Source organism: Gallus gallus, chromosome 2 (assembly GCF_016699485.2).
Source record: "Gallus gallus isolate bGalGal1 chromosome 2, bGalGal1.mat.broiler.GRCg7b, whole genome shotgun sequence".
NCBI lineage: Eukaryota > Metazoa > Chordata > Aves > Galliformes > Phasianidae > Gallus > Gallus gallus.
Genome location: NC_052533.1, coordinates 67,750,193 through 67,764,922, shown reverse-complemented (window position 1 = coordinate 67,764,922; position 14,730 = coordinate 67,750,193). Strand labels below are relative to the sequence as shown.

Below are 14,730 nucleotides of genomic sequence, written 5' to 3'. Positions count from 1 at the left end.
GTGTGGGCTGTTTAGTTATTTTAATTGTCTTCTGTGAAGTCCTAAATAGTAATTTCTTATCTGAATAGAGCTGTGGGGAATGGGCTGAGGGTAAACAGGAAAAAGATATAATTACATTTGTTTGGATTCACGCTGCAGGTCACACCAAAAGATGGTCTTGTGTAAACAAGGCTTGTGTTTGTCCATACAGCTGGGCTCAGCTGCGTCCATTGCTGACATCCATTGTCAGCGACAGATCATTTTTGGAGTATTGCCAAAGCTTTAAAACAAAGGCTGTAATCAGACTTGTTGCACAGCTTGGTGACAGAGGTGCTATTATACTGTTGGACAAAGCAAAACAGTTTTTTTGCCCTGTGGAGTCAGAATAGGCAAGAGTAGGGATTGATGCAAGTATTTGTGGCTTTATAGCTAGCTACTGAAGAGTCACAGTGAACCCATACTGCATTTTCATCATGTTTAAAGTAGTTGCCTTTAAAAAAAAAAAAAAATTAAATACCTTGAAGAAACCCTTCTTTTCTTTTAAGATATTGCCGAGATTTGTGAGCTTTTTATCCTTTTAAGTACTACTGTGGCACAAATACTGCGTGTTTAAAAATAATTATCCGTATTTGGGAGACTCCTAGTTGTTTGTCACTTGTGCAGCTCTCAGGTGGAGGGCAGTAGGACATGTGCAGGGGCAGAGTTCTCCAGAACTATTAGTTGTAGTGGTATTTACAGGATAAAGCTGCATTTAATTGCTACCGGAGAAGAAGTTGTCATGACAGCGATTTGATATTTGCAGTGGGTAGACAGGGGGCTCTCAGTCATGTGTACTACAGTTCTATACCATTTCTTGGATACTGAATTTCAGTATGCTGTACGTACCTGGAGACTGAAAAAAAAACAAAACTTAAGATGTTGCAGACCAGGGCTGTGTAAGTGAGTTTTATTTGGCCATACTGTGCTGCAACTCCTCTGGTATTAAAATAGAAGACTTCACAATGAAATGACTGACTGTAAAGTGTTTAAAAATCAGATTTGAGAAATGAAGGAGAGCTATATGTTTTATCATGTTTCTTTGCGTTTCTGATGATTAAAAATCCAACAAAACTGATGCTTCGGAAGTACAGATCTTGCTGTGTGTTGGAGCTGCACTGTTGTGAAGATGTTTCACATCTCTGGCAAAGATAGATGTGGACTCCACAACTAAAGCTACTGCGAAACTGTGTCACACCATAATGGAGAAAGTCATTACCCCTACCTTTCTCCCCATTTATTACTATAGTGATGTGACACAGATGTCATGTGAAAGCAGGTGTCAGGGGTGAGTGCAGATTTGGATGTTGTTAGAAGACATTCAAGAGGGATTCATCTGAGCAATGGCTTCACCCTGCTTGGGGAGGTATGTAGATACACACACACACACACACACACACACACACACACTCACAGGATCGTTAAGTCTGGAAAAGACCTCTAGCATCATCTAGTCCAACCATCAAAGTTGAAGGTTGCATCAGATCCTATGTCAAAGACTTTTACTTCATTTTAATTTAGATTAAGAGAAAATAATTGCCTTTGCATTTGGTTTCATATCAAGTGTTAAAAAGAGTTATATTTTTCTTCGGAAGAATTTTAAAATGAAACACCTAACAACCCATAGTGAGAACCTAATACTTGTTCCACATCTATTTAGAAGCGCTTCTGTCAAGTCTTGTTACCACACAGACTCTTCAGTATTTTTGTTGGAGCACAGACTTGTTGAACCCAACCCAAATAACTTGCTGGGATATTTTATTACAATGGAATGTCTTGTTTTCCTCTCTTCTCATAGAAACCCTCCTTGCTGCAGATCATGTCGCTTCCTCAGCATACTTTTTATTCTTTGCCTGTGAGAGGGGTATTCTAGTCAGATTTCTTACCCGTTATCACTGTAACTCTGCAGTGATTCCCCTCAGTGAGTAAGAGAAACCCAGTGCTTTGTTTAAAAAGTGTGCCGTGTGTTAGAAGAACTACTTGCACCTAATAAACCATAGCAGACAAATGCATGAGCAGCCTTACTGCATTTAAATCTGTTGAAATGAGAGATTGAGATATCCCCTTATTCAGGATTTCAATATTCAGCTTCAAAACAACTGATGAAATTTTCTGGTGAATGAGATGTTGTTCTTTGCCACTCTTCTTTGTTTTTCATCTTTTTCCTCTGTTCTCTAGGAATTTGTTACAGAGCACTATTGAGTAACGAAAAGAGAAAAGACTTTATCCCTGCCTATGAGAATAACTATCTGTTTATATTAGTGTTCCTTGTAATGATTCAGAAGATGATTCTTAGAGTGCTGTTTTGCTAACAGCAACAAAAGAAGACTTCAATAAAATTACAGCCAATTCCAAAACTAACTCCACTTAAAATGAGTTTTCAGCTTTCAGTTATCTGTGGAAGACCCATTGTAGAATTTGTCGATGGCGTGATTAATGAAATTCTTTGTATATCAGAGTGGTTGCTTTTAAAAACAAACAAAACCAACATAAAAAGCCACACAAGCAGGATGTTACTTATAAAAAACAATTAGTTTTAACAGATTTTTTCACAGAAAAAGTAAAGTATTTGCATCCTTTCTTGAGACCGCAGTAGAATGTGAAGTTGTTGGCTCAACTTGAGTTATCAGTTCTGGTACTTCAAAATGTTTTGGACTGACAGGCCTTGCTAAGTACTGCTGGGTTTCTTATTGCTATTCGTATCACATTCCAAACAAGTAGTTGGAGCAACAGGATGTGTAAGCATTACACATGAAATGACACATTCTCCTTGGAGTTTAATAGATGTCAGTGCTTTTTCATCAGTGGAGTTTTCCATGTAATGAGAAGTGCGCTGTACTGGACAGGTTCTGGCACCATAAATAGGTGGAATACCTACCTTTCAGAAATGACTGCTGAGAATAGCTTATGAAATTTTTTTTTCCAGTACTACATGAGGAAGGAAAATAGTAGCAACAATGACAAAAGGACTGAAATTGAGTAACAAAAATTGAAGCGTTTTGGTGGATGTTGGAGGACTGGATTATTAGAGGAAAAACACTGCACCTCTGTTCCTCTTGAAGCTTATGGCTGTGTGTTTGTAATAGAGCCCACTTATCCTCAGGCTTGTGTAGCTTGCGTTAGAAAGGAGGGAATGAAAAGGAAAAAAAAAAAGTCCTTGGCCTTCCTTTCAGTGGCAAGCTACTTCACTTAAGCCAGCAAAAAATAATCTGTCTCTGTTCAGGGTCCTTTGTGGAAAGGGCTGTATCTCTGCCCAGAAGATTAGATGATATCTCCTTCGTTGGAGTTCAGAGGCTCTTATAAACTGCCACTGGGCTTTGTTTATGAAGGTTTTTTGGTTTGTTTTTCTTTCTGGCCCTTAGATGCTTTTGTACTTCTCCACTCATAGCATGTGAGTCCAATCAAAATGCCAGTGGCAAAAATGATTGCTTCTCTTGCAGTGAGCAGCTAACAGAGCACAGCACTGCTTGAGCACTATTTGTGTAGCCCCAGAGATGTAAGATGTTGGTAAAGTTGTTTGCTTTTTCTCCTTTAATCTAGGCCATGTCTGCTCCAAACGTGCCTTTCATTGTTCCAGCTCTTGATCAGTCCTCCCCGCCCACCATCCTCACTGTGTTGTATCTCAGTGTGGTGGTGCTTTGTGACATGGGCAACTCCATGACTCTTTAATAAGACTGTATGAGAACATTTTTTGCAGAGAATGCAAGAAATGGTTATTGATGGCAATGTTTTTTGTTTTTTAAGTAATAAGTTAATAATAAGTAAATAAATTGGCAGGTTGTAGTTCACTCAGTCATATTCTGGAAATCTGATGAGGAACAGTTTCTGTTATTTAATTTGTTGCCTACAGATTGACATTGTGGAATAATGCTAGCCCTGTGTAGCTCGAGGTGCCTGAGTTTTGTGGCCTCTGTAGACTTTGTCTTGTCTTCTCCTTTCTGGAGAAGCGTGCTAAGTTCACAAATCTATTCTATCAGTTACCCTTGGCAGTTTTCCAGTACAATAAGAAGTGCTTAGTGCTTCGCTGCTGTTCCAATTTTCTTTTCCCAGTAAGATATAGATGTGATAACTACTTCTGCTCTTCGTTGTCAGTTGTCAAGCCTTGAAGTTGGGGTATGATGGTGACATTTTGCCTCAGCGTTCTGGCCAGCTGTGATACAACAAAGAAGACTTGTGCACTATATTTGCTGCTGTTACTTGTCAAATATCTTAGCTATTTTTTTGGTCAGAGAGTATCCCACAACTTCATTGATGAAAATGAATTAATTTTCAATATTAGTTCAATAAAGCTTTGCAGTGTCCCCCTGCTGGCCATCTGTGGACCTGATTTTAGTACTCAGGTGAAGCAAGCTTGCGGGTTAACCTCTGGCAGTGACATTAGCTGTGTTGAATTAGCTGACACTGACTTGGGCTGTGATTTAAAAAACAGTTTATCTCGTGCTGGTGGAGGTGAAGGAAATGTTTTGTTTTGTTATGGTATTAACGTATTGGTATACCTCTTGACTTCCAGGTTGCATCACAGCGCATAAGCTCAGTGGATCTTTCATGCTGCAGCTTGGAGCATCTGCCTGCCAACTTGTTTTATAGCCAAGACCTCACTCATCTCAATTTAAAGCAGAACTTCCTGAAGTTAAACCCTAGCCCATCCGCAAGCAGAGCACTTAGTGAATTACAAAGGTAAAGTCTACTCATTCTACTGGTTTTTCTCTGCCCTTGGAGCCAAGTGACCACTGGCAAGAACTTTCCTTAAGTGATGCTGATTTAATAATGAGTAGCTCCTCCTTTATAGGAATGATCAGGTTGTAGGGCTTCAGAAATCAGTGAACTTTGTGTGCTAGCTAGAAACAGACCAAATTTAATGAGAAACTTAGTGTTTGCCTTCTTTTCTGGAAGCCATTTTCAATCTAAAATGCAGTTTCAGACTGAATTGCTTTATACGTAACCTGCTGAGGCCAGATTGTAATCCTTCAATCTGTTACTTGCGTGAGAGAATGATTTGGTGAGTTGCCCAACAGCAACATTCTAGGTGGGGACAAGGCTGTGTGACTTCACTTCTGAGTTTTTGTTATCTCTCAAGCTAAGAAAGTCTTGATGGAAGATTTAATAAGTTCAGCCAGATTCCTGTCATCTTTCTTCTCTGCTCAACTGTAATTTTTCTTCCCTAGTAACAGTGACCTTCCAGGTGTTCTTTCCACTGTAGCTCATCAAGAATGTAACAAATGGAAAAATAGCAGCCCTATCAGTGATGTGAATGATTTAATGCATGTGTCTCAGAGTTGTGGGATCAGCAGGCTTTCTGTATTCAGAAAGATAAATTTTCCATGCTCAATATAAACCTGTGATTTTAATTTCAGTGGTAACTGAATTGCAGAAAACCTCAGAACTATATTTGTAGATAGCCATGTTCAAGTGCATGTTTTAAACCACATTTCTAAATCCTTTTCTCTTTGAAAAATATCCCAAAAAATGCAAGATGGATTATGCTGACTTTTGTGTAATTCCAATTTTCTTTAGGAAAAAAACAAACAAAATAATTGGCATAATGGAAGATGAATGAACCCAACAGGTTTATTTCACAAACAAAGCAGGCAGTGTTTCCAATAGCTTATGAACAGTTTGGAGAGGAATACTGGATTAAGTGTTCTGTGAATATGGGTATAGATCTCCAAATATGGAATTTCCACTCCAAAAGTGGAAATTTCATCGTAAGTCAGATGATGAATATAGGCAATTAATGAATGTTGTAATTTTTCACATTTGTCATCTCTAAATATTACAAAGCGTATAGGAGATACTTAAATATTTTTGTCTGTGAGCAGCTAATTCTGTCTGGGATTAGCATTTATAAATACTGTGATGGATGATGTTTTGTCTGTTTAATGTTCTCAGTGCTGCAATTTTAGGAATAGCAAAAAAGTCTTGCAGAAAGTCAGCATTAATGAACGATTACAATTTCCATCACAAATGTGGGTTTGAATATACAAGGGAGAAAGATTTCAGTTGACAGTAAAACTCTCTTGTTCTCTGAGATTTTACATAAGGAGAATCTGGAGAGGTTGACAGGTTATTGCCAGTTGTATGACTTCTTTTTCTTCATCCAATTTAATAAAATTTTCAAAACTTTTGGGGGCTATATGAGTTAGAAGTTGATTGGATAAACCGAAAGTCATTTTTGTTCACTCATGTTCCTTCAAACTACTGCAAAGCAACTATAAAATCTGTTGTTCTGATTTGGTACTTCTGGGTTTTGTAATAAATTCTTAGCTACAATTGCAGCCATGCACAAGACACAACACCAGTGAATCAAGTCCAGAAGTATTTAAAGCTCCAGAAATACTCATGTGCTTAGATGTTGGGAGCATAATGCATTGGCATTTACGTACCTAAACTTCCTGCTTCAATTTTTAATAGAATCTCATTAACGAGGCAATCTTAAGAAAACTCGTCTTCCTATTAGCAGCTCTTGCTGTTTGCTTTTCTTCTTCGTAAGTTGTTCTGGGTGGTCATTTAGTAAATGTGCAAGGATGATGAATTTCATAACAAAAGGTATATCAAAGACAGAGGAAAAATAGTAGCTTTTCAGTTACCCTTGTGAGTAGACTAAGAAGGGGTTTGGTTATAGTAGTGAGATGATGTGAACTTCTGTACCTGCACTGTGTGAAGGTTGAAAAGTACCTATGGTTGTCTGTATCTTTTTAACAGAGGATGCACATTTTATACATGTGAAAGTAGGCAGTCTGAAAATGCATCTGTGTTGAAGATTAACAAAACTAATTTTCATGCTTGTTCTCCCTTACATTAGTTTTTTAAAGAAAATGAGGGGGATTTTTGCATAGGAAAAGGATAGGAGGAATTTAAAGTTGAGAAATTCCCTAATTGATGTACTTAGAAGTTAAAGACATGTTCTGTGATAATGTGTGAAGTGTCCTATATGACATCCTGGTCACCAAATTGGAGAAAAATGGACTTCATGGATAGACTACTCACTGGATAAAGAATTGACTGGATGGTTATGCTCAGTTGTGGTCAATGGCTCCATGTCCAAGTAGAGACTGGTGACAAATGACATTCCTCAGGGAATGATGTTGGGACTGATACTACTTAACATCTGTGTAAGCAACATGGACAGTGGGATCAAGTGCATCCTCAGTAGGTTTGCAGATGACACCAAGCTGAGTGGTGCAGTTGACACAGTTAGAGGGAAGGGATGCCATTCAGAGGGTCCTGGACAGGCTTGAGAGGTGGGCCCATGCCAACCTCATAAAGTGCAACAAGACCAATTGTGAAGTCCTGCTTATGGGTTGGAGCAATTCCAAGCACACATACAGGCTGGGCAGAGAATGGCTTGAGAGCAGCCCTGGGGAGAATGATTTGTGGGTGCTGGCTGATGAAGGACTCAACATGAGCAGGCAACGTGTGCTTGCAGCCCAGAAGGCCACCTGTATCCTGGGTTGCATTGAAAGAAGCATGACCAGCAGGTGGAGGGAGGTGATTCTGATCCTCCCTTCTGCTCTCATGAGACCCCTGTTGGAATACTGTGTCCAGTTCTGGAGCCCCCAGCACAAGAAGGACATCAACCTGTTGGAGCGGGTTCAGGGGAGGGTCACAAAGATGATCAGAGGGCTGGAGCAGCTCCCCTTCAGCCTGAAGTAGAGAGAACTCTAGAGCAGCCTTCCAGTACCTGAAGGGGGCCTACAGGAAAGCTGAAGAGGGACTTTTCATAATAGTGTGTAGCAACAGGATAAGGAGAAATCGTTTTAAACTGGAAGAGGGTAGATTTAGACATTTTTAGACTAGATATTAGGAAGAAATTCTTTGCTGTGAAGGTGATTAGGCACTGGAACAGTTTGCCCAACAAGGTTGTGAATGCTCCCTCCCTGAAGACATTCATGACCAGGCTGGATGGGGCTTTGAGCCACCTGATCTAGAAGGAGGTGTCCCTCCCCTATAGCAGGGTATTGGAGCCAGATGATCTCAAATATGATCACTTCTGACACGAACTATAGTATGATTCTATATGAATGTCCTCATAGTCACAATAAACCCTAAAGCCTTTGCGGGTTTTAGCCACTGTACACCACAAATGGAATGACTGAAGACATTATGTTGTCTTGCCACAAATTCTACAACTTGCACTGTTTTAATGTGAGTTAATGGTTAAAATATACTATAAGGTTGAGATCTATGGCAACAGTGTACAGACTTCTTTCCCTTTATCTACAATCAAACTTCACAACTTTTTTCTAGAAACGCATGCGATTTGGGCTTAATGGTTTTGGAGAGGTTTGAAGTAAATGACTAAACTGTAGTCTTTGTTTACTGTTGCTCCGTTTCAGTGGGCCAGGCACATTTTATATATAATTGTTTCAGTCAGTGCAATTGGGGGGAAAAAAAAAACCTGTTTGCATTGAAAACACTGTTTGCTTGTCAATATTGAAGAGGAAGTTGTATGTGGATCTTTAATCCTGTTGTGCTGCAGGGCTGATATAAGGGAAACAAGCAAACAAAAAGCAGTGAGGAGGGAGAAAATGTAGTAAGTCATAAGTTTGCTTTAACAATAAAGAAAACAATGAGTGATAGTTTTATCTGAAGAACAGTTATTCTGACTGTGGTTGTTAGCAAGTGATTATATGGATTTTTATCTCAAAATCAGTTGGTATTTTTCTTTCCCAGAGCCCATTCAGAAATTATCTGTCTTCTCAGCTGGAATTGTTCTAGGCTAGAGGCAGCAATTTCAAGTTGATTCAGTAGTGTACGAGAAGACTAAAGACTTTGGATATTCATACAAGTGTTTCTGAAATTCCTCCTGACTTCCAGCTGAAAGGTAGCAGCTCTTAGTCTGGAAGCATTGAACTCCTTGGTAGTGGTAGGATTGAAAATAGATGGAAATAACAAACATGCTGTCAAATCACATATTTTAAAATAATGTATTGTAAATATAGAAATTGCAGTTGTTAATTGGATTCAGTGGAGCTGTTAAGCTAAAAATGGTCGTATCTCTTTAAGTAACACACCAAAAAATAGGAAGTGTATGGAATCCAGCTATGCTGCACTGTACTAATCTGACTTGTCTATGGCTTTTCTATATGGCTACCAATGTGAGGCTTTTCTTGTCATGAGTTTCAACATACACATATTTAGAGGTAGCATGTAATAACTTATTAGGATAATACTTATATTCTTGGTTATCTAAGAGCTGTTGCACTTGCTTGTTAACAACAGATAGTGTGAAGAGTTGATTCCTTGTTTTAGCCATAAAGGCTTGGAGGCTATCAGTAGGACCTGTTGCACAAAGAATGCTTTACAGATTGGCAGTACTCTGAAGGGCTGCCCTAATAATTGTTTATGTGCACGCTTCAGTTCAGCCTTAAGAAATGTTTCTGAATGGTCTGTCATCAGGTTCAGTTTGGAAACCCACCCCCCAGTTCATGTTTTTGCATCTCAAATATACATTTCCAATATGGAAGAGAATACATGTTCACTTTTCTAGGAATTTTGTTCTTTGAGGATAGTCCTTCCCCTCTAATGAAGCAGTGTGCTCTAGGTATGTGCAAGAAATTGATAACTACAAAGTACAGTAATGCAGACTTATATTATTTCTGCTAACAAAACCTGCTTTGTTTTTTCAGTCTTTATGGTTGTCTTACCAGCTTTGTAATAGAGCTTTATTGTTGTCTTGAAGTTGGTCCAAATTTGGCTTAACATCTGTGATTCTATTTTGAAAAATAACTGCCTGGATTTAAGGTTATTCCTGCAGTGCAGTCTCTTTAAGGCAGTCTACCAATTAATTTTGGCATATTGACTCAAGTCTGCATGCCAGAATTGTTGCCTCTTTTATATTATTAAATGGAAGGAGAGGGGAGAAATGTCAGGATGACTGTCTGGCACGTTGGCATAAAGGGTAATGAAAATACCAAAACTGCAGCTATGTCTGTTTTTGTTCTTTCCCCCCTTCCCTGTGGGGTTTAAGAAAAAGGAAGGACACGAAAATTTAGGCACAACTATGTTTTCATTTATTAATTCGACTGACGGGGAATGTGATAAGTAATGGTGAATTTGTTTCAAGTTCCTTCTGACTTGACCAGAGTTGATCTTGTCTCTCAAACTGCGTAACTGATCCCCTTGCCTGAGCTGACTTTATTCCAGCTGGTTTTGTGTGGTGTGACATCAGTTACTTGGCTGCTGGATGAACAGGAGTCTTGTCCAGCAAAACAGAGTTCCTTCTTCCTGCTCTCTGCTATCATCTGTGGAAAACTCTTCTGTACTCAAACTTGGAGTGCTGCCATTGACCTCAGTTAGGAAAAACCTTCACCTGCGGCATCCAAGTGAATTTCCATAGCTGCTGCAGAACCAGTCTGCCCTTATTCAGCTTTTTTGACAAACTTAGCAGGGTTCATCTTTCCAACTTAGAGAGTTGGAATAGTTTATTTTAATTGTCTGACTTAAGGCTCTTGCAGCTACACACCTCCATGTAAATGGAGATGCTCTGAAGTATTTCTGACGCTGGGCCGGCTGCTCCTTTAGGTGATACAGCATGGATGGATGAATCAGATGCAACTGCAAAATGATAGAGAATTGGACTGTTAATTGTGATTGTTAGTGGCTAAAGTAGCAGGCATGTATGAGGGTGGAAACTCGTGCCATAGTTCTGCTAGCAAATGATGCTGGAGCTGAGGGACAGCAGCGTCGCTCCTTGAGGTGATGGTCAACTGCAACCACAGAGCATAATCATCAGACAAACCAAATACTGGAGATGGTATTAGGAGAGCAATCGTTTATCTTAGGCTGAGTCTCTTTGTAAGCAGCGTATTCTCTTGGGTGTATAGTAAAACATCAGTATTAAGGTGCTTTTGGCAAGAGTAAGCTGAGACTGGCTTTGTTAGGCTAGGCTCTTTGGCTGTGTTCCAATCATGGTGTATGGCCATCTTTAATATACTTACCCCTTCTCCAAGCATACTGAAAGACAAGTATTGTACCGTATAATGGAAATTCCTTTGTGCACATCAAGTAGATGTGAATTTGAAGTTAGTGTGTCAGCTCATTGCTTTGCCCTGGTATGAACTACTCTTGTTAGCCCCTTTCCTCGTTTTGCATATGTCAAATTAATACATGAAGTGGCAGCGTCAGGATTAAGTACGCTTTTTTTGCTCAATTATGGCAATTAGTGTTCAGTCCTGTTGTGTGCTTAAAAGCAAGATCTGACACTTGAACACTTTGCTCTAGCTTAAAATAGGACTATTTTTGGCCAGATGAATATTTCTACGCTGGTCATTACAATAGAAAGTCTACTAAGCTAACCAAACATAGTACGATGAGCAACATTGTTCTTCAGTTTGACTTTTTTTTAAGGGATAATGTATCCTAGAACCAGGGAGGGTAGAAGAAGAGGAAGGAAAGCATTTGCACTGACTTAATGTGAGGTTATTACGCTGTCATACCTCAAATGAGCAATGTTTTCTTCTTTCATGTGACACTGTGGGGGCAACATCAATGTGTTCCCCGGCTTTTGTTAGGAATAAAGATTTGGGGATGAGAAGACAGTGTAGATGTTCTGTAAAATGCTTGAAGCTCAACATTGTGTAAACTCAGCAGCAACAGAAAAATGAAGTCTGTAGAATGTTTCTCCTCTGTGATTTATAGCCATGCTACAGGTGCTGCTGACGCTACTGGCTGTAAATCTATCTCGATATGAGAAGCGCTGTAAACAATTCGGCATTTCAAATGTGTTGCATGGCAGTGCTCCGTAACAGGAGTGCACTCACCCATTTGTGGCGTGGGTAGCTTGGTGTGTGAGTGGTCAGAGATGAGAGGCAGACTAACTTTGAGCACATGTTGCTGCTTATTGTAATTGACGCTGCTCCGTAAGAAGAATTGTGACTTCAGCATGTTGCAGATGAACATATTTAAAGTATGTCTTCCAACTTTAAGTACAAACTAATAGTAGGCTTTTTTTTGTGGATTATTTGACATAAGCTTATTTGTGCATTTTTGGTTTGTATGTATCCAGTACTGGAGGTGCTACTCATCCTTCCTTACCTGTTATATAGACTAGTTGACCAGCGCAGTTCATGTCCTTAGTAATTAGATTAACTGGAAGTTCAGAATACAAATTAAGTCACAGAAGACCCTTAATATTAAAACATACCTTAGGATAGTAAAGATACGACACACATTCAAAAAAATTTTTCCCCTGGACCTGCAATGATTTTCCACAAGAGAATGCATGCAGAAAAACATTTAAGTTGAACCCTGCCTTGAAGCTAGTTGATGTAAACATGTGTTTTTAGCTTCTTCCTTTTCCATCTCCCCACCTCAAATCTTCTTTTTTCAATGTAACAGCTTGATCTTTTGTAATTTTGTCTGAAGATTGTGTTTGGAGTCTTCTAGTAGATTGCAGTTTTCACTTGGCTTGATGGGCAAAAGCCCTGAAACTGTTCCTGAGACTCCAGAGTAGTACAGGTAAAGGCTGTAGTCTATGTGCTCATTATTAAATGAGTTAATTCTTTTTTTGTGGTTGACTTGAAAGTTGGAATGTTTGCATTGTGAAGCTTCTCTGTCAGATTTTAGTTACTGACTTCCTGTCTTCACCACTACTTTTACACACCTAAATACTGGAAGACTCATTTGAAATGCTTTTTCCACAGTCAATGGCACTTGTATTTGTAGCTGGCTTTGAAGAAGCTGGGGGACAGCTGTCCCACCACAGAATTGCCTCAGAATTGAGGGTGACATTCTATTTTTGGCCTAAGACTACAGTAATCTTCAAGATAAATGCACAATAGTGGGTGTTAGTTTTTAGGTTCAAGTTTTTTAAGCCCTTTCTCCTAAAATGGGATAATAGAAAGATATTTCATTTAATTTTTTGTGTGTGCATGTGGCTAACAGCCCTTATTAGCATTAGCTAGCTCACCCTAGCATTCTTTTTTATTTTTACCGTTCTCCCTCTAGAGATGCATTAGTCATTGTTTCTGCGCAGTAGCATTTCTTTTCCCTGCAGCAGTAATTTGATTGCAAAATTTCATTTATTCTCCATCTAACTCTGTTCCAAATTTCTTCTGCCTCCAGCATAGCATGGGGTGTTCAAAATCTATGCTAGTTCTGGCTATGAGTTTTCCTTCTTTTTTGTCTCCATCTTTGTACCAAAATACCAACAGATGGCACAGCGTTCCCATGTCTGTTGGAAACAATTGTAAATATTAAGTGTATTTAGTTTGTCTCTTGGGGTAAAATCCACATTCCTTTTGACATGTGCTATGAAGGCACTATTTGTGTTTTCATGTTGTTTTATTCAGTGACTTGGGTTTGATTTTTAGGTAACACTGAAGCTGTGTACCAGTTGATTGTGACAGCTGGCAAGGGTTTTTTTAAGAGATGTCTTGTTAAAGATTTGTAAGTGACTTAATGCTCAGTGCTTTTTCTGTTGTTTTCTAACTGGGGAAGAAGTGCTTTGAGATTAGAATGTGTTGGGCCAACGCAGAAGCTATGGATGCATTGGCACATACTATCAGAGATTACTCTTATGTGAAATGAAAGGATTTGTAGGTGCAGTTTTGCTTCCATTACCATGTTACATAAAAGCCTGCTCACAAAATAAAGGGCTTGAGAGTTAATAAAGGGAAAATGAAGTTTAAATAAAATATCTTGGAATAAACCGTGCCAGAAAAGAAACTTCCTCCCATGTATCAGATTCTGACGCTGATTTTTTCATTCATCCATTTACTTGCCTTTCGGCATACCTCCCAGTGGTTGTTAGGCAACCATAATAACATTGCTGAACATGGCGTGCTGGCTAATTGAATTGTCCTCTTCTTGGTTTTTTTGTTTGTTCTTGGTCATTTTTAATAGGGCAAGCACATGCAAGTTGCTTCTGTGGCTGATGGGGTAAACCAAGGGGATTTTGAGTTTTGTGAAATGTCAAGGACAGCATTTTGAAATCAAGCTTTTACATCCTGATGGATGCCACCTAGTCAAAATCCTGAGAACTTGTCTGTCACTACAGAAGTCTTACTTTGGTTTTGCTTTATTTCCCATTTTTTATTTAAACCAATGCATTATAATGAGGTTCTTTGTTTGAAAGGCAGTAGTATCTATTTGCATGAATGGAGCTGAGCTGAACCAAACCACAAAACTGGTGAAACAAGTTCCTGCACCTTGTAACCAGCATCACTAAGGTGGTCTTACAACCAAAAAATGTGTTGAGAAACGCAGCAGTGCTTTAGTACAGGATCAGATGCCACAGAAGACCTTTCTAGAAATCAAATATGTTATATGGATTATAAGAATCTGATTTGTTACATGCATTCAATGTGGTGTTCAAGAGGACCTATTTTCCTGTACCAGCTTAACGTTACTGAACCTCTTACAAGTGGTGCTGAACTTGAGTGCCTGGAAGTTTCCATGCTTGTTCTGAGTACATAAACTAAAAATGCATGTAATTTTTATTTAAATAACCAGACTTACTTTGTATTAATTGTTGCAAAGTAACTTTGTGTGTATTATGCTCCACTACTTCTGTTTTTTTTTCTCATCTCTTTGTAGATTCACCAAGTTGAAGAGCCTTAACCTCTCCAATAATAATTTAGGAGACTTCCCACTGGCAGTTTGCAGTATCCCAACCCTGACGGAGCTCAACGTGTCCTGCAATGCCCTCAGAAATGTTCCAGCAGTTGTAGGCGAGATGCACAAGCAAGTACTTTCTTACAACTTAATGTACAC

The 14,730-nt window shown here is 39.1% G+C and overlaps 1 protein-coding gene across 1 annotated transcript in view; it reads left to right on the top strand.

Annotated features, from left to right (window-relative positions):
* Window positions 1-14,730, top strand: part of PHLPP1 (PH domain and leucine rich repeat protein phosphatase 1) — a 131,131-nt gene that overhangs the window by 82,310 nt on the left and 34,091 nt on the right. The window contains exons 4-5 of the mRNA XM_015282197.4: window positions 4,526-4,692; window positions 14,554-14,700. Of these exons, the coding sequence (XP_015137683.1) occupies window positions 4,526-4,692; window positions 14,554-14,700 (314 nt within the window). The remainder of the gene's footprint in view (window positions 1-4,525; window positions 4,693-14,553; window positions 14,701-14,730) is intronic.